Source organism: Anas platyrhynchos, chromosome 5 (genome assembly GCF_047663525.1).
Source record: "Anas platyrhynchos isolate ZD024472 breed Pekin duck chromosome 5, IASCAAS_PekinDuck_T2T, whole genome shotgun sequence".
NCBI classification, from domain to species: domain Eukaryota; kingdom Metazoa; phylum Chordata; class Aves; order Anseriformes; family Anatidae; genus Anas; species Anas platyrhynchos.
The window spans coordinates 54,180,184-54,198,666 of record NC_092591.1 but is presented as its reverse complement, the minus strand read 5'-3'; the positions used below and the strand labels follow the sequence as shown (position 1 = coordinate 54,198,666).

The following is an 18,483-nucleotide window of genomic DNA, read 5'->3' as shown; positions in this document are numbered from 1 at the left end:
CAGCATGACCAAAGGTGCCATAAAAACCTGTAATGTGCATCTGGGGGACAAAGAGGGGCAAATCAAATCCCTTTTGGGGCATTTATTACCAGCAGCAAGATTCCTTACCACCTTGTCTGAGTGGAAATTAAACACAGTTAAAAGGTTAGCTTAGTTCAGCTCTAGCCTCAAAGCTGCTAAATTAGTAACTTGTTAATGGATTAAAGATCCTTGATCACTGCCGAATGCTTCACTTACATTAGAATTTGTGACTGGAACCTGCTGCAAAGAGAAAAAAAATCAAAAGGAAGCCGACAAGGATAAACACGGGATGGTTGTTATTGGCACGTATCTGACACGTGCTCTTGGAATAATTCATCTAGAGATGAAAGAAAATGCAGAAGAGAGTGGTAGGAAACCTGTACGTGAGCAACATTTATTGTTACAGGAACATCTTTGCCTAGAAAGTGCTCTGCTTGAAGGTAAGGGGGGGGGGAAGAACAGAGAGCCCTGACTGAAATTGAATTCACTAACTGGATAAAGACCCCTATCTTAGGTTGGAAGATCATGTCGCTGCTGCTAGAATTCTTGAGGCAATCTAAGTTGTCTGTCACATCAGACACGGTCACACAGTTCTGGAGCAGCCATGCCCCAATTCCAATGGCATGGTGAGAGCATCAGGTGGGAAAGATGACATGAGAAAAAGGGATCTTCTTGCAAGAAGGGATCTGATCTATGCTCAAATCCACCTGAAGCACCAGCAATGTCAATAGTGCAAGGTGAGCTCAAAGGTCTCGCAATACAAGAACATGAGATAACGCAGCCCTGATTTAACCCTTTCACCCTAGGTTATGCACAAACTTTTAGAGAACGTTAAAAGTTTCTTTTTTAAGGGGAAAAAAAAAAAAAAAAAAAACATTTTCCAAGCTGAGGGCATTAATACATCACTAAGTTATCCCCCAAGCACTCAATTAGAGTTAATCAGCTCAGTTGATCTAATTCTTCTCGCATAAATAAGTTGAACTTCATCACCACTGATCATAGGCTAGTGGCACACTCAGCTGAGCCCTCGTAACTGACTGAGCCAGGCCTGCCCAACTCTGCTAGGCAGCCAGAAAACACCATTGGCAAAGAGAAGGCAAGGGAGCATAAGAAAGGTTCCTTACTTTGGCCCACCGCAGTCTTCTGCTGACCCTTTCACCACAGACAGCGCCTGGGAAGCAACGGGCTCAATGGTGAGTGTATTCTGCTCCACGGCCGCTCGTACCAGCTCGGACAGCTAAAGCAAAGAGAAATGACTGAAGATACTGATGGACAAAGCTCACCTCCCTAAACGGGCACTTATAGGTCTGTCAGACCACGCAGTTTTTGTCTTCAATTTCCAGCACTCACCTCCTGCTTACTGAAGTCCAGACAAGGTCCCACATCTTCGCGGTAAATTCTGTCCAAGAAGGAGCAGGATTTATCCAAAGTTGGAGATTCCTTCCAGGACTGGAACTCAGCAAATAAAACGGAGTCAACCTGCAGCAAACATCCAAGAGGAGAAGGAAAATGGAAGGTGGATGGAGAGAAAGATACCATATCAAAAGGTATGTGTTACTGAGCAGGTAGTCTAGCTACAGAACATCTACACCAGCATCTAGAAGGGCTATCACAGAAGTGTCTCAGGGAAGCTGGCGTACTCGGATGATCTTTTGTCTCTCACCCATCTGCAGTTCTGTGGCAGACCCATACATAGGGCTTCTTCTGCCAGAAACCTGCAGACCCCTCTCTCTCCCACCTTCCTCCAGTACAGGACAGCATCCTTGCTGAAGGAAAGCCACACACAGCTGCTGAACTGACCGAGTGCCCACTGCAGAAATGATGGGAGCAGCTGGATGGCAAAGCACAGCGGCAACGACACACAGGACAAAGAACACTTCTGTAAGGAAAGGACTGCTACAGAAAAAGAGGAATCGGGAAAAAAAAAAAAAACATTAATAGTCATCAACAGGACTACATTCAGTGAGCCCGAGTAACAGGGTATGCCAGCCCTTTAAAGGCTGCTCCAAGCCCAAAGCTCTGCTGTTCGGGGAGTTGCAGAAGTAAAAGGGAATGCTGGGTGATCACACAGGCTTGCAGGGACAAGCTGAATATCAAACTCAGCTTTCCCGATTCCAACAGCTGCTCATTGCCTTTTACAGATGGGCTTGCAAGAATTTCCACTCCTCAGCAACAAGGGACCCAAGAGTTTGCTCCCACCCCTTGACCAGCAGGAAGGTTGCTCCCTCCAACGCTGCCTGGCTGAAAATTCTTCAGTCCTTGAGACTCTCTGGGACCTGACACTTAAACCTCAGATGACAGCCACCACCGAACTGACAGGGCACGTCCTTAAAAGGCCAGCAAATCCTGTTAAAGGTGCTGAAAGGAAAAACAAAACTAAGAAACTACGCTGAGCAGGACAAAGAACACAAGTGAACAAAACTGGAAAAGGTCTGAGTTCTATCGCGCTTGCTCTATGCTACGGAGGCTGCTTACCTCGCCCCAGGAGAGAGCTCCAGAGCCACAAGATGGAAAACCAAATTCAGAAAAAAAACAAAGCAAAAACGGAGGTTAACATAAAATGAAACCAGAACTGAAAGGCTCGAAGTGTGAGAGGCAGATGGGTCCCACCCCTCCCCGATCCTGCCCGGGACAGTTACCTGCCGCAAGGACGAGCAAGCCTCTGCCCCCAGTGCCTGCCAGCCTGGCTCACAGGTGATGCGGACAGCCGTCCTGGGGGGCACACAGAGGAGCAGAGAGAGGGCAGCAGGTACCCCAGACTTTGAGGCAAGAAGAGGAGACAGACAGGAAAGGAAAAGGTTTGAGAGAAACAGGCAAGAAAGGGAAGTAAAAATACACAAGACAAAACAACAGATACAAACAAAGGCTCAAGGCCTCGCTTCCAGGGAATAAAGCATGCTGCTCAAAACATCACACGGTCACAAAACACAGCTTTTGACTTCAGCTTGAGGTACAAAAAGAGAAAAAATGATCCAAGTTTTGGGCACAACTCAGGATGGGAAGTGTTTTCCATAAAGCACCACGTGTTTACTCTCTGAGTGCCAGGTTCCATCTTTTCGTCTCTCTCATCACCTCTCATCCAGGTCTTTAAAGAACTTGAGGGTCAGAAATGAGTAAATTAGCAAAAAAGTCACCCCACCCCGATGCATAAACTTACTAGTCACTTCAGAAGCTGTAACCCCAGGACTTTAAACTCCAGGATATTTGCACAATGTGGAAGTTGTTTACACAAATAAATGGAATTCAAAGCAGTGACAGGTCCACCTCTTTAACAAGCAAGTCACTTATAAGAGCTAGCATTTCTCTACACATCATCAATGTAAACTTTGCTGAGACTGAGCTAAGAACAGTAAAAATGAACTAACCAGTCAGCAATAAAATTATCTCTGCTTATATTAGGCAGAGAGTAACTTCTACCGTGTAATCAGTGGTTCACCTAACTGGGTTTTCAGTCTGGAACTCCTCTGTCCTGACTGGAGGAATGGTTATCATTAGGAGAGGTCACAGGACCTTAAAAAAAAAAATTAAAACCTTTTTCTTCCCAGCCCTTAAATTAGCTTCTAGCCAACTACGTGTTTGACTCCAACTCCCAGCATATCTCTGAATGACCAAGAGAAACCAGTACAGCAGGGCTTTACATTTACTGAACACATTTTTTCCTTTATTTTTTTTTCTGACATAGCCTTTGTTCCTCTCTGCCCATGAAACAGAGTTAAAGATCTTCATCTCTCATTGCTACTGCTCTCAGGGCAATTGTTATAGCCGATGCTGCCTGAAGCATTCATCCAAACTAGCAACAAGAGCTCCACACAGAAGCTGACAAGGTATAGCCATTGAATTTACTGCCAGAAAGTGAGGTTACCAGTGCTGCCAGCACAGTCCTGCTTGGTGAAAGTCTTAGTTTCATTAGCAGCCCTTATTTCTTACTGATCGAGTGCCACAACTTGCCTCGTTTCTGCTCTGCATACATCTGGCTAGTGGAAAGTTCCCAGCCAGAGAAGTCCTGCTAGCAGAAAAGCATTACACTCGTGGTCACAGCAGGTGGAGGACTATCAAATGATCATTGGAGGGAATTAAACACAGTTTGGTTCAAAGATATTCACAAATGCTTTGTAGGCTTCTCTGCCCAGTCCTTCCAGAGAGAAAGGTAAACATTACATATATGCTCTGCAAAGAGGAAGAAGTAGAGTGACATGCCCAAGAGCACAGAACAAGAGACTAAAAGTTGATGGAGGAGTCCTGAAGTCCAAATCCAGCTGTGATCATTAAAAGCCAAACTAGTTCAGAGAAGAGCAACAAAAGCAAATCATGCCAGGACAGTGGATTCAGCTGCCAAGATGCAGCAGAATAAACTGGCTTCTGCTCAGCAACTGCTGGCAGCAGTGGCTCCATGGCTGATGCAGTGCATGGCCCTCACCCACCTCTTTGCACTCACGACTGACTGGCTCTGGAGCCGCATTGTGGCTGGCAGCTGTGATCATTGCACTGCTGGTGCTCTTGTTTCGCGCGTGGCCTTTCCTGAAGACAGCTTTAGAAGGGCTCTGGAGCTGAGGGTGCAGCTCCCAGTTTGGAGATGAAGGTGTGGATGTGATCACAAGCGTCTTCAGAGCTGTCACCTCTGCCTGCAGCATGTCAATCTGCAAGAGACAAGGCGAGAGTCACCAGCACCAATCCAGCACAGAGAGCAAGTCACAGACAGCACAGTTCTCACCTTTCCCCGTGCTTCCTTCAGCTGTTTCTCTGCCGCCGCCTGTTTCGTGTTCGCTTCTCTCACCATCTTGTGTGCTTCCTGGACCAGAAAGAATTTCAGTCTGTCTGCTGCAGTTCCATCTCATAAAGCCACCAGGGCAGGCCAAAGCTCTGCCACATCACAGGCAAGCAAGGGGACAGACATCACTGCCACATCCGAGGGTTTTACTCTACTAGATATGAAGAGTTCTCCCCCAGAATTTCCCAGAAAAAGGGTCTCAGGTCCTGGAGTGCATCCCCCTTCTAGGACTATAATTGACTAAATTGGCTAAGAGTTTAGCTGGCTGAGTCCAAGGTCGTAATCTTCACTGACAAAAGGTGCTGTGAAGAAAGCTAGAAGCAAGGGCCTGCCCCTCCTTGCCCTTGGGATTTGTTCTAAGGCTGATGCTTTAACACTGGCACCCACCTGTGCTACATTTCAGCCATCTAGCAGTTGTGTCTGCACCCCATCCAGTGCTCCTGCAACCCTGACTCTAAGCCTGAGGGTTGTTTCCTGGCTTGACCTCAGCCATGTGTCATCACTGCATGCTTGCTGGCTGACCACTGGACTGTTTCTCACCCTGATCACCATCTCTGGCAAAGATCCCGACCCAGACTCCACATCCTTGCCCCTCCACTGGTTGAGGTCACTGCTCTCCTGCCCTCACCTGACTTGTTACTGCACTCTGCTCCCACTTCCTTCATGGCCTGGCCAGCCCTCGCTGCTCTGGGCACGGCTGCAATGCAGCAGCGGTAGCTCAGGTGGGGACTAAACAAGACTAGCCTGAAAGCATCTCCCACAGGAAGGGTGAGGTGGGTGCTGTCGGTCTCAGCTGAGGCCACCCCACAGCACGGCCTGGAAGCACTTTGTCCAAGGCCACCAAAGGAAGGAGAAATCCCTCGGGTGTGCTGTCTCTAAGCTCACTGTGAGCCCGGGCAGCCAGCTGTCCATAAGGGGGATGCTCTCTGGGCGCTCCCACTCAGCACCAGCCTGTGCTTCAAAGGTGAAGCTGGGCTCTGGCTTCCCTCACTGTGCAGTCAGATCTAGAGATTAGAGCTGTTGGCAACGGGATCTTGTCAGGATTGAGCTTGACATGAACCACATCACCAAAAAAACTAAAGCAAAACACCACCACAAACATCAACACCACAAACAGACCTTCTGAACCCTCACTGGCGCTGAGCGTACAGGGACATCCAACTTGCTCCTACCCCAAGCAAGGGCTGACACGAGCCAGGGACTCATCTCTGCTACACAGCAGCTGCTGCTCAGATTGCAGAGCAGGCACAGGGCAGGGAGTCACGCTCTGGGCATCCCCATATCTGGTTTTGCTTGGGTTTGCAACCACAGTCCCATACCTGCTGTGCTATTTATGTCACCATACAGCTGTGAGGAGGGGAAAGGAACGCATGCAAACCCTCCCCAGGAGCAGGTACCAGCTCCTGTGAGGCTCTGCTGGCAGCTCTGCGCAGCTTTCCAATGAGAAAGAACAACAGAGGGAAGGAGGAAGCTGTGGGAGGTGATACGGCTGTGGAAGTCCTTTGAGGTAGACTTTCTCTGGAGTTGGAAGCGAGCTGAGTTTTAAGAAACGATGGGAAAAGGAAGAGGGTGGTACCTCAAACAGGCTAGCTGTTAACTCCTCTAGCTCCTGCTCCAGTTGTTCCCTGACTTTTGACAGTCTCTCACATTCTTTGTCCTTCAGCTTCAGCTCCTGTTGAGGAAGACAAGAGGGATGCATGAGCTCCTAGCAAACCTACCCCTGCGTGGATCACAGGCCCAGGACTCCTGTCGCAGCACTCGGTGCCACCCAAGGCATCCCTCCACAAGTCGTGGTGGGCTTCTCAGGTTGGCATTGCTCCTTTGCCATCAGCAATGAGGCTGCACAGTAAGCACTGCCCTCCTCAAGCTGCTCTCTGCATATCACAGACCCCTGTAGCAGGTTTCTGGGACTAATTTGGACATTGGCCCAGGGACTTTGGACCATCCTAGTAACTGCTGTCCTGTTCCAAAGCGCTTTATGACCACATCAATCTCTCTCCCCTTTTGCCTACTCCAGATTCCTGCACAGCCACATCCAGACCTTGCTCCCCCATGACCTCTGCAACACCCCCCACTGCTCAAGTCTGTGCCTCCATCCTCAGCTCTTCTCACACGCTCCGGGCTTTACCTTCTGTGCTTTGTGCAGCTCCTCCTTGAGGAACTCGGATCCCTTCTCACGGATCTCCACCGAGGAGCTGCGGAGACGGGAGACGTTGCACTGCTCAGCGGACTGGCTCTCATCCCCAGGTCCAGCATCCTGGCACCCAGTCTCTGGCTCCTCCTTGCTGCCTTTGGATGGCATCAGTGGCTTCCAGTATCCCACAGCTGGCTCCTTCTGGCTGTCTTCCTCCAGATGGGTCTGGCTGTAGGGGACCAGCACAGTCAAACCTTACGTGGGGGTTATCAGCAAACCTACCAGGCTGAGAGGGAGCCCCAGAGGCAACACTGAGACACACCACGCTGGGTTTCCCCAGTATTTCATGAAGACTGAGCAGTATTGCACCGAACAGGGCACTCAGTAGCATGCTCTGCTTGCTGGTGGAGCTGCAGCGGGCACTCAAAAGGTTGTGGGCCTCTGTGCTGCAGGAATTTGACTCTCAAAACTGGGACCTGATTCAAAACCAGGACTAGGAAGTGATTCACAGCCCCCCTCTAACACTCCCAGCACGCCTACCGCCAGCCTCCTTTACCCCTAGGCTGGGCTTGCTTACCCTCAGCACAAGACTTTCCAGGGAGGAAAAGTCCTAAACAAACCATTTTCTCACAGCCAGACCTTCAAACGGGAGCTGAAGGAACCAGCAGGGACACAGCACAGAGCCCAGGAGCCTGGTAGGCAGGACCACACCACCCAGAAGCAAGCACGGGTCTGAAGGATGACCAGAAGACAAAGCCAGCACAGCTCCCACATTCCCTAGCAATACAGACCCTCCACGGCAAACCCAGCCTTCAGCCCTCCTCTTTAAACTGTTGTTTTTCCACCAAAGCCCTCCACGGTGCTGCCTAGAGCAGCGTATCCTCACTGAGCTGGGACGAAGCCCTGCGCCTCAGTTCCAAAGGCTGGCACGTACAGATGTAACAGAGACAGGAAATCAGAAAAGTCACCCGGGACACGGCTCCCCAGCGCTCAGTAGGACTTTGTCAGCTGCTGGCACGCTAACACAGCCCGAGACTGATGAATCGAGCAGGCTTTGCAGCTGCTGGGGTCTTACGGGAGGGAAAAGCAGACTTGGATGTCCACGTGGCAGGCGCTGCAATCACGGTGCTGCCTGGAGCGTGTGCATCACTCCCTGCGCAGAGCTGTCCTCGCACGGTCACCTGCTGCTTGACACCCGAGGGAGTGCAATCAAGCCTTGTGTACGTGGAAGCTTTCTATCATGTCCAGCCACCCGGCAGCACTCGCACACTGCTCTGCAGATTAACCAGCTCCAGTTATCTGTAACAAGCCTTAGCTGAGCTGCGGAGCTATCCTTTGGCATGCACAGCATCAGTCCCTCCTCCTGCACGCTGCCTGGCTGCTGCCTCTTGCTCACTACCTTCTGGTGCAAAGAAGCCATCACCTTTTACCATTTAGGGTCCCCTCCTGTTCTTCCCTGTTTCCAATCTCTATTTTTCTCTCCTGGTCTTGCTGCACCTCCTGCATTCCAACCAGACCCCACTCTTTCCCTCTCACTCTGACCCCAGCCCCATACTGTACATCAGAGCACAGACCACAGAGAACAAGCTTGTATCCTCAGCCACGCACAGCTCAATACAACCTTGATCTCTCTGAGCTCATCTAAATAAAAAAAAAGGCAGTCTAATCATTAGGTCCAGCTGCAGACAAGCCTTTTTCACCTAGGCTATGGCACCTGGCAGCAGCATGGTGCCATTGCCTTTTCTACTCAAATTGCCCTGGGGCAACGCAGGTACCTTCCTTCTCCTCAGAGCTGTACAGGAGCACTGGCTGTCTGCAGTGAACTTTCAAAGAGGGAAAGCAACAGCAGCTAGTTCAGCTTAGGTATCACAGGAATAACATGAAAAAGACACAGGGAAATCTCTGAATCCTTTGAAAACTAAAGCACAGGACCACCCATCCTGCTATGCAAACTGGGCAGCAGTTTTGCTACTGAACTGGGAAAGGTGGACGGACATTGCAGTCAGAACCACAGATTTTGGTGGCCTCTTAGTAGAGCAAGAACAAGTGAGAACATCAACTGCTGGAAGGGAGGAAAGGATACAGAAGGAAATGAGGTCCTGTTGACTTCACCTATTTTTTTTTACTTAACTTTCGTTGGGAAAATCTAGGAGGGGAGGCTCATTCTGGTAATAACACTAAATTTGGAAATTTGGAAGTGTAGAAAATAACGTTGGGAAAGGGCATGAAAACAAAAATCATTTTGGTCAGAGGGAAAAGGACAGACAGCGCTGCCATGCAAAGATAATTCACCTCAAGCTATTCATCACACTGGAACTGCTAGATAAAAAACAATGCACACGAACGCATACACCTGAGTGAGTGACCCATGACCAACAGGAATTCCCATACTGTGCATGCTTCTACTCCTTTAGGTGCAAGAGAGCAGAGAAGTGTGCATTACACAGTGTTCAGGCTGTGCAGCACTTCTTTTATGCAGTTTGGCTGCTCTGTCGACATGTTTCGTTCATCAGAGGACAGGCTAAACTGCACAGAAGAAATAAAATGGTTTAGAAAGGTCAAGATTAGCTAACATGTATCGCGTACCTAAACAGCAACATTGCTAATGGAATAAGTAGGTCTCCAAAGGCTTCACTCAGGAAGGGGAGGTACCCAGCAAAGGAATGACCCAATGGAAAGGAATGAAACCCATTACAGGAAGGTGGGGAGTTGATGAAAACAACTCATCCTAGCCACACAAAAATCAGGGGAGGTTTTCTGCAGTGGATTTGCCGTGAAGCAGGGAGAGCATTCCCAACAGAACGGTTTGTTCAACAGTTAAACCATTTCTCAGATGGCAGAGTGAAAGCCCTCTCTGCCATGGACTTCTGAGATTAGGCAGGGACCACATCTCCCCAGACACTCCTGCATTGGACAGGAAACTCACTAGAAGGACCCCAGCTCCTGTAATCAGAAGAGAACAAAAAACAAAGCAGGGAGGAAAAATTAAATTCAAACCCAAACAGCTGGAAAAAAAAATGAGGACATTTCAATAGTCCACTTAACTACTAAGAGTTAACCTATCCCATATACAACAAGGAAAAAAAATGTTTCTTTATGACTTAAGTTCTCAGTTGAAAGTTATCTGTCTTGGAAGGCATGTATGCTTCTGTATGTACAAGCAGGATGGAAGAAAAGTGGAAGACAGGCAGGAATGGAACAAGCCCCATCTACACCATCTCCATATTGCCAAGGGACCTAAAAACCTACCCCCAAAAAATCATCTCCTCTTCTGTAATGGAATAGCTCATTCTCCACGTTGTGCAAACAGAATTGCCAAGAAAGCCTTGGTTCTGCTGACTTCTGCCCAGCCAAGCCTTTATCTCCATTCTCCAGCTGGGGTTTGAAATACACACCCTGAGCAACCAAAGGACCCCATACACTTGTGCCCTCCTGCTATTGCTGGCCTGACTGGTGGCCGTATTCCTCAGAAAAACATATCATATGCTAATGGTCCCCCACATACACAAGAAATGCAAAAATCAGGGGGAAAAATTCCCAACAAACAAGCAAATAATAATAAAAAAAGAACTAACAAAATATACATTAAAAAAAAAAAAAAGCCACACGCACCACAACCTTCTAAAGTTGGATTCTGTAGAAAAAGCAAAAAAATGTGCAGGATCCGCAGTTTTTCCAGCAGGCCCCACGTTTCCTGCAGTGCTGATCTGACAGGGTTATTTCCTGTACGAGCAGCCTGCGGGTCCCTCCAGGTTAAACTCCAGCCTGCAGACGAGGGCTCGAGCGTGCTGTGCCAGTGGGAATAAGCCCCGTAGCTGCTGCAGGGTGCTGCCACCAGCCGAAATCAGCCCAGGGAGAAGCACTCGCCTGTCCCACCGGGCACTCGGCAGCTTTTGCCCTGGTGAAACTTACGGGAGTGGTGTATAGAAATGTAACGCACAGCTCCTAACCCTTAGGTTGGCCTCGGCGGATGGCAATCAGGCACTGCGTTCTGGTGTCGGGGCTGGTGGATATTCTTGTGTCTGAGCTGGTGAATGCTCTTGGGTCCGAACTGGGGAATATTCCTGTGTCTGGGCTGGGGAGTGCTCGCTATCAGCCTCCTGCCTCCTTACGCGGATCTCATCTCGCTATCTGCGTCCCACCGCCCGCGCTAAGGCTTGGCTGCACTCTTTGGACTCTCCCCGAGGCTTGCAGCTGCGGGGACACGAGGCGTGAAGGGCTCCGAGCCCAATGGAAAACCGGGGAGAACCCAACCCCAAACCCAACCCCAACCCCAACCCCACCGGCGAGCGGGCACAGCTCGGCAGCCCCACCGCGACCCCAACCCCGACCCCAGCCCCAAACCCCAGACCCCGGGGGCTCCCCCACCTCCCTCCCAGCCCCAGTCCGCCCCCCCAGAGCCTCGGAAGCCCCCCGTGGCCGCGGTTCCCCGGCACCTACCCCCGCCTCATGCCGCGTCCCCCCGGCGGAGCCGCGCCGCTCCTCACGGCGGTGGCGGCGACGCAGGAGGAGGAGGAAGAGGAGGAGGAGGAGGAGCGGCCGCTGCCCCCATGGCCCCGAGCCCACCCGGGCCCGCCTCAAGGGCCTCGCTCCCGCCTGCGGGGAGGGGACGGGCCGGCAGGGGAGGGGAGGAGGAGGAGGAGAAGGGGAAGGGAGGACCGAGGGGCCCCCCGCACGATCCCGGCAGCGGCGGGAGGAGCGAGTGCGTGAGGCCGCCCCGCGGCGCTGACGGGACGGGCTCGGCCCGCCCTGAGGGGCCAGCTCCCTCCTCACAGCTCTGGCTTCCAGGCAAAGCGTGCCAGGCTCTTCATAATAAAAACGTGGAATCATGGAAGAGAACTGTAGAGTCATTAAGCCCTCCAAGATCATCCAACCATCCCCCTACCACCGATATCACCCACCAAACCGTGTCCCTAAGCACCACGTCCAACCTCTCCTTGAACACCCCCAGGGACGGTGACCCCACCACCTCCCTGGGCAACCCGTCCCAGTGCCTGACTGCTCTTTCTAAGCACAAACATCTCCTCCTTTCCAACCTGAGCCTCCCCTGGCAGACTGTGAGGCCATTCCCTCTGGTCCTATCACCAGTTATCTGCAAGAAGATGCCAACCCCCAGCTCCCCACACCTTCCTTTCAGGTAGTTGCAGAGAGACAGACACAATCCCAGACCTTGTGATTGCGTGGAGGAGACTGGAAGTCATGTGGAAGGCCTAGAGGATAGATAAAAGATAAACACTAATTTCAGAACTTCTGTCGGTGTCTTGATTTAGAGTTCCTGAGTCCGGATGTCAGAGGTCTGCGCTGCTGGGGTTAGCTAAGGTTTGCAGAGGGACAACCTCTGCCGTGATGCTGCCACAGAGGAAGCAGCTATAAGCAACTTTAGGTCACTGCAGTTTATAGACTGCTCGGCTGGAGGGGTCCTTGAGGGCTGATGTATGCTCAGCGAGGGATTCAGACTGGTACCAGTGACTACTAACACCTTTACGTTGCACATAAACACATCATCGCTCCCCAGCACAGAGCATGCCCTTGGAGTCCTGCTGAAACACCTATATGGGCTCAGTAGGAAACCCAGGGATTTAAAGAAGCAACAACATACAGGAAAGTGAAAGGATAGGGATTTTTAAATTCAGCGTTCAGAGAAAGCACTGGAGCTTCCATATCCTTACCTGAGTGAGATGAGTTGGTCTCATTGTTACTGAGCTTTGGGCTTTGGCTATCATGGCTCCAGTTTTTAGCTAGCTCATCCTTGTACTTGTCAGCCCCGGGAGGCAGAGGGAGCACGGCTGCCCTCCCGGTAGATGAGAGCAGCCTCGTAGCCACAGATTTACATCCTCTCTGCCAAGCAGAGGGAACACACTGTTCTCTGTCCACTGCTTCTCCTCCCCCTGCATCACCACATGTGCACAGAGGAGCCCTTGTACCCAGGATGTTACTGATCTAGAAAGCTTTTTCCTCTCTTGGGCCTGGTCTACAAGCACAGAGGGGCGAAAAGGGTCAGCCCCAGACGTGAGCAAGTAATGCCTGGGGCATTTGGAAGTGACCAATCCACTACACAGCCAGCCACTGAAATCAAGAGGAGCTGTGCTTCTAGGAAGCTTACCCCCTCTCTGGGGCATTAACTACAGGCAGAAAGACAGCTGTCACTTTGAGCATTCCCCAGCAAGGTGCCCAAAGAAACACACATCCAAGTCACTGGGGTATGTCTGCCTGCTAGGAACAAAAAGGGCAAAGCATTCCTGCTGTTACCCCAGGCCCCAAATGGGTCCACAACAGCCTCTGGATTGACTGCACTGCAATTTTGGCAAGCATTGCCTGCCCCTGCTCTCGCAGGCCACCCTCAGAACATGTCCTCCAGATCAGTCCGTCCTCCCCATTTCCTATTGCTTCCCACCTTGCCATTGCCAAGGACTCTTGGCAGTGATATCCCTCCCAAAACCTTTGAACACTGCGGAACACCACACCGGGGCAATTCCATGTCCCAGCATCTCCTGAGTGTTCATGTCACCTACAGCCCCGCCCTTGTTATCTTCAGGGAAATTTTGGGAGAAGGGAGGAGATCTTCAGCGTTGCAAGGCAGCACCAGAACCAATCAGTCATCACTGTTATCTCCCAAGGCCTGGCTGGGAGGGATGGAGGGTCCTCAGATTAGGAAGGCAGAATTGCTTCCAAGATCCAACAAAGGCAGGAAGAGAACTGATAATGCAGTCAGGAAGCATTAAGAGAGGATGTACTGGGGATGCAGAATCCCAGTCCTTTGAAGAAATACTTGTCACAAGGTAAAAGTGGCATGTGTCCTGCCTCACTCCCAAAGGACAGGCAGATCAGTGAAGGAAGCCTGGACAAACCCTGAGACTTCCCAATGCCCAGATGAATGGGGTGGCTCAGCAGAGCAAAACTAGCACGTATCAGTACCAAGCTGCAGGTTATCATTTGAGCTGCCACGAGGCAGCAAAAACTGCTGCCTTTCCACAGCCTCTGAGCAAGGTTATCTGTCCCCCAGGCAGTGCTATGAAGTGTTCTTGAGTGCCTAATTCAGCAGCTAGTGAGACACACAGAGCTGGCTCCCACCTGTGGCTTAAAGAGAGGCCAGCAAGCCACCAGACAGCCTTAAAGCCTCAGCATAGTTGGAAGCTCTAACCCTCATCTCACACCGTGCAAGTGCATTGCTCTCTCCCATGTTATTTCCCATATACATTTCATGGAAATTGAAAAATCACTGACATCTGTGCTGCTTTAAGGGTATCTGGTCAAGGGCCTCTTCCCAAGGCAATAAGGGATAAAAGAAAGGGAAGAAGTGATGAGAACCAAATCTGGTCAGTCACACTAATTTCTGAGAGCATGTGAGCAGTGTTTCTTCCAGCAGGGTTATCTGATGGATGACTTCTACGCTGGAAGGCAATCACAAGAAACAAACCTCCCAGTCACACTAATTGGTGGTGGGCTAATGAGCTACAGGCACTGCTTCCAGGAAGGATGAACCTTAAATCTGATAAGATTGTGAACCAAGGGGCCCCGGGCTGGGAAGGTGCAGAAACTGCAGAGCTCTGCAAAGCCACGGGGAGTGTGCAGGGTGAAGGGGTATCAGGAAGAGCAAAGAGGAGGGATAGGTATAAAAAGGGTTTAAGAGAGTCAGTTGTGTGTGAAAAGGGACTGGTCAGTACACCAGGTGTCTCAGCTTTGTGTGCTTGTTTTACATGAGTCCTGTGTGTAAGTGCTGCTGAAGGCAGCCCTCAACCAAGGTAGCCTTTGTGGCTGGCTGTGTCAGTGCCCCATCAATGTGTGTCTCTGAGATATGTGCTACCAGCTGAGCCTCCAAATGGGAAGGCGGCAGCCACGTCCCCATGCCTGGGCAGGGACCCTGGGTCCCCGGGCACTGGGCTGGGCCCCAGCAGCTCCTGGGGAGAGTGGCTGGGGGAGGAAGCCACTGGCTTCTTGCTTTTTACCTTCCTTCACAATAAATACCATTTTGCCTCCTGCAAGCCTCCCAGCAAGGTACATTCCTGTTGTGAAGGCCCTGACATGGTACCTCCCCACAGCCACAGGTCTTTGGTCACACATTTTATTTCCCATATTTTATCCTTCCCACTTCCACTGCCCATGCTCCCTCACCTGCATCCACTCGTCCCCAGCCACCCACATAGCTCCCCACAGATCCAGCTCGCCTGGCTACTAAACCCCAACTCTTTCCTTCCTGGCCTCCCTTCTCACATGCCTCACCATCCTCCCTGCTGGTATCCAGCCCTGTACAATCCTCATTCTCCTTTTGTTTCTCATCCAGACACAGAAACATCTCATTAATGCTCTCTGTATCCTCTTGAGAGTCAGGTCCAGTCAGGTCCCTTGCTCCCACAGCTTCACTTTCACAAAGGAGAGGACCCCCCACCTCTGTTATTCAGAGGCAATTGCTAACACACCCGTACTGAGTAACTGTCAAACCACCAGGGCAAAGCAGAAATTCCCCCTTTTTTGGGGCAGGAGATAGGTAGGTGGGTCTGTTTCCAGTGGTCCTAGTTCCTTCGTGTAGACAGCAAGCTCTCTACCTCCACGTCATCCCGACCCCTCACAGCTCCTCCCAGAGAGCTCACATCTACCTCTGAATAGGTCACATGCAGAATAGGACTAAAAATCCTGAGTTTGGTTTAAACAGGTTAAAGGGCTGCCCTGCAAAGCAAAAGCAGCTCTCGGCTAGGACAGCCTGCCAGCATGAGTGCTGTCTAGTTGTGGGAGGGGGTTGAAGCCCCACTGCTGGCTGCCTTGTCTGCTCAGGGATTCAGATCCCACCACCAAAACAAAAAAAATAAAAAATAAAAACGAGAAAAGCAGGAGGAAAAGGGATTGTTTTAGAGAATAAAAAGCAGGACCACATCCCGAACCCAGCAAACCCAGACCAGATGTTAATGCCATGAAATTGAGAACAAAAACAAGGCCTAACACTCCAGGGTTCATCCGTCACACACTACCTTCCCTCAAACCTGTCTCAGAAGGGCTTCAGCAAGGGGACTCTGAAATCCCTGCATCTAAGACCTCCGGTTTCATGGATGGGATCTGCCTTCACCCCCAAACAAACTGTTGCCCGTTTTCCAGGGCAAGAGGGTGAAAGAACGAGACGGAAGAAGTGCTCACATAATGCTGATTAGGAAGAGACATATCTAGGTATATCACGGAATCAGAGCAAAAACATCCAGTGCTACAATCCATGTACTGAGCTTTTGTCCAGGATTCCCAAGCAGTCTGCAGCATCCCAAAAGGCTGCTTGTACACTGCCTCACAGTGTTGGGGTCACAAAAGTGAGGCATTGCATCCCTTTCAAAAGGCTCACAAACAGCCCAAATCTCAGAGCCTGTCCTGTCTATGAAAGGCAGCACTTCCTCAGATACTCAGTTTTGTTTTTTCCTCCTCAGATTCCAAGCAAGAGCGTCACTTTGAAAGACACCCTTGATGCTTTGCAGCTACATCTGCATTTTTCTTGGCACCGAAGCCGCAGAAGGGAGAGGGATTTCAGCAGGCGCTGGCACCCACGGCCTCCTGAGAGAAGCACTTGTTCTCTGGGAGGGCACTGCCCCTGTCCCAGAGACAGCTGCAGCTCACAAATTGAATTCAGAATGGGGAAGGGGCCTCTGTGATCCCTGCGGGGAGGGATTCGCTTCCTGCCGCAGCAATTCAAGCTTCACATCTGTAAAATGGAGAAGATTGGAAGGCTTCCAGGGCCTGCTAGGAGGCTGGAGAGGCAGCGAGGCTGGGGACGGGTGTCAGCGTCTCCGTGCTTCCCCCTCTGCTGCTGCGTAAGGCAGGCTGTCAGGGCATTTTGCTCAAGACCTGGAGGGACTGAGGCCATGAGGAAAGTGAAGAGAGACACAAGTACTGCTGCCACACTGGTAGCCTCTCAGTTACCAACTTTTGCATTAAATTCCACAAATATTTTACAGGGTCCCAACAGTTGCTCAAAGCCACACGAACTGCCGGATGAGCTGCTCTCAGAGGAGGGCAGCAGAGTGCCTCAGATGCCAGCATCTCCCTCTATAGAGAGCTGGACACTGGAGATTTTGCTCTTTCATTTTAGAACCACCTGAACAACTCCCAGTTTTTATCCCCGTCTTGTAAAGGGACAAGGGCTCAGGCACTGTGGCCTGCTTACTAACTCCTTCTCTCCCAAAACCCACCCGAAGAGAGTGCCCAAACCCCAGTTCCCAGTGTGGACAACCCTACCTTCAGAGAGAGTCAGTCCATCCCTCTGCTGACCCAGGCCTGCCCACATTCACAGAACTTTTTGGGTGTTTTGAGACATTTTCATGACCCTGGGCAGTTAAGTGTTTCTGCTGGGACAACAGCTCTGTGATCCTGGCCATGAAAGCACTTTGGGAGCTGCCGCCACTTAGCAGTAGTGTTTCAGTGGCCTCACAGCAAGCTCAGCCCCATAACAAGCAGTAAGATAGTGCAATGCACCTTTCAGGGATGATGCTGGCTGGGAGCTGCAGCACCCTGCGGGCTGCCCCGGACAGATGCCACTCGCACGGGAACAGTAGCCACACCAGGGCCAGAAGCAGACATCCTGCATCACTGCTGGCTAGTGGTAATGCTTCAGAAAGGAAGGACAGCTGGGGTGTGTAGGGCCTGGTGACCACTTCTCTTTCTCCTGAGCTGGCGTGGTGTTGCTCACAACACTTATGGACTGGTGAAGTGCAAAGCCGTGTGTTGTATCAGTCAGTCTGACGGCTTTGCTGTGCTTGGGCCGGTGAAACAACCCCTCACTCACCAGTGTCTGGCCGCTGATAAGAGCCCTATCTAGTTCCACACCTCGAACAGGAGGCTCTCCCTGTGGCTGTGCTCCTCCTGCCAGGTCTGTATCGCAGGCAGCAGAAGGCCCATGCTGCCTCTTCCCATCTGCCATGCCTCCCTCCTGCCCAAAGCAGTCATCCCTGCTAGGGGCTCCAGGGCTGTAACACTCCCAGGGATGCAGTTGTCTCCACCATTGTTGCTGAAAAGGAATCAGGGCCAGAGGTAATCAAACACACCACAGTCGACACCGGGACTAAAACCTCAGATACTGGCACTGAATTCCACGCTTTAAGCCATCACCTACCCACCACTGGCAGCAACTCCCAGAGCTGCACCAGAAATCCCACATTAGACAGCTGCCAGGGAGCAACAAAACAGCACCCTCCTCTTCTCACAGAAAGAAGAAACCCACAGTTTGGACAAATTAACCCCTGCTGGTGACACTAAGCAAGTGCTGAAGACATAGGCAAAGACCAGCATAAAAGAAAGTAGGTTACTGCAAGTAACTACCTTCTTCATTTAACTTCACTGAAGCATTTGCAGCTTTCTTGCAGGAAGGAGCAGTGACAAATGTGTTTTGGCAATCACGCAGAGCATCAGGAGGGAGACTGGGCCTCCAGCTGCACTGCTCACTGCTAAGCCCAGGCGGGTATCACAGTTTACACAGTCAGCTCAGCACAGAGGAAGCAGGATATGACCCGCAGGGGCTGACCACACACCAGGGGCTGACCAGGTGTAGGAGAGCTGGTTTTCCACGGTCACGCAGCACATTGCGCACAGG

The 18,483-nt window shown here is 51.1% G+C and overlaps 1 protein-coding gene across 11 annotated transcripts in view; it reads right to left on the bottom strand.

Moving 5' to 3' along the window:
- RAB3IL1 (RAB3A interacting protein like 1) overlaps nt 1-18,483 on the bottom strand; it is a 32,353-nt gene that overhangs the window by 5,677 nt on the left and 8,193 nt on the right. The window contains exons 1-9 of one of the 11 annotated variants that reach the window (XM_072039136.1): nt 12,593-12,702; nt 12,009-12,133; nt 6,918-7,152; nt 6,366-6,461; nt 4,733-4,810; nt 4,443-4,658; nt 2,661-2,780; nt 1,372-1,500; nt 1,146-1,258 (exon numbers count right to left, since the gene is read on the bottom strand). In XM_072039136.1, coding sequence (XP_071895237.1) covers nt 1,146-1,258; nt 1,372-1,500; nt 2,661-2,780; nt 4,443-4,658; nt 4,733-4,810; nt 6,366-6,461; nt 6,918-7,152; nt 12,009-12,133; nt 12,593-12,646 — 1,166 coding nt within the window. In that variant the 5' untranslated portion in view covers nt 12,647-12,702. Of the gene's footprint in view, nt 1-1,145; nt 1,259-1,371; nt 1,501-2,660; nt 2,781-4,442; nt 4,659-4,732; nt 4,811-6,365; nt 6,462-6,917; nt 7,153-7,998; nt 8,345-9,289; nt 9,337-10,835; nt 11,118-11,363; nt 11,621-12,008; nt 12,134-12,592; nt 12,703-18,483 lie in introns of those variants that run through there. The other 10 variants (XM_072039138.1, XM_072039142.1, XM_072039137.1 and 7 more) reach the window with 10 other exon arrangements.